The sequence below is a fragment of the Morone saxatilis genome, unplaced genomic scaffold, assembly GCF_004916995.1.
Source record: "Morone saxatilis isolate NCDOM2014 unplaced genomic scaffold, NCSU_SB_2.0 Contig0, whole genome shotgun sequence".
NCBI classification, from domain to species: domain Eukaryota; kingdom Metazoa; phylum Chordata; class Actinopteri; family Moronidae; genus Morone; species Morone saxatilis.
Window position 1 is genome coordinate 9,218,189 of NW_023339650.1, and position 930 is coordinate 9,219,118.

General features: G+C 42.7%; 1 protein-coding gene across 1 annotated transcript in view; it reads left to right on the plus strand.

Annotated features, from left to right (window-relative positions):
• LOC118324365 (contactin-associated protein-like 2) overlaps positions 1-930 on the plus strand; it is a 32,147-nt gene that overhangs the window by 29,628 nt on the left and 1,589 nt on the right. The window contains exon 8 of the mRNA XM_035656676.1: positions 341-474. Coding sequence (XP_035512569.1) covers positions 341-474 — 134 coding nt within the window. The remainder of the gene's footprint in view (positions 1-340; positions 475-930) is intronic.

The window sequence follows — 930 nt, forward strand, 5'->3', positions numbered from 1 at the left end:
ACCAGTCAGGGTTTCCCCCGATATTCCTCCCCCCTGCGTCCACCATCGCTTCAAAAAGAAAACTACGTTCAGTGTTCAGATCAATTTGGAAGGAAAAAAATGATCATTATATTGAACAAAATGAATTTAAAAGTGGCCTTAAGTGTCATTAAGTAGTAATACACCAACTACCGATGGACCCGTCAGCAGTCATGTTTTTACAGCAACTGCCTGAGAAATATCTAGAGATTTAATCTTATTATTTCAGGTGCTTATTGATTAGAGCTCATGCTTAAATCACTTCAGAGAACTAAAGAAGGAGCTGTTGGGCAGGTTTCGAACCACTGCACTGTGTCTTCAGGTTCACTACAGGTGCGGTATAACCTGGGAGGTCTGAAGGAGCCATTTGCTATAGATGTGGACCAGCGTAACCTGGCCAACGGACAGCCACATAGCATTAACATGTCTCGTGTCGACAGAAGCATCACCATCCAGGTACAGACTGCACGCACACACACACAACTGAACACTCTCTAACACGTGTTTTATGCTTTTAGTTGATGCTCAGAACCCAAAAGACTTAAGTTTCAATTTCAAAATCCTATTTTCAAGCAAACAAAGAGGGCATGGGATTACATGTGCACAAAAAAACTCACACTCACATATTCTCAAGCACAAGTACACAATCACACAAGCCCAGCCAGTGTTAGCTTGATGGTTTGCATTAAGTCAGTGTCCTGCAGTGTCCTGTTCTGTCTTCTGCTGTGATAAAACTGCTTGTCCTCTGCCACTGTTAATCCACTTCCAGTAGACAGCCTAAGTATAGCAACAGAGAGAATGCATCGATCTGTGTGTGTTTGTATGAGTGCACGCTGTTGTGTGATTGTGGCTGCAGGTATTTGTGTATGTATACAGGTATTTATGGCTCTGTGTGTCTGTGTGTGTCTATGT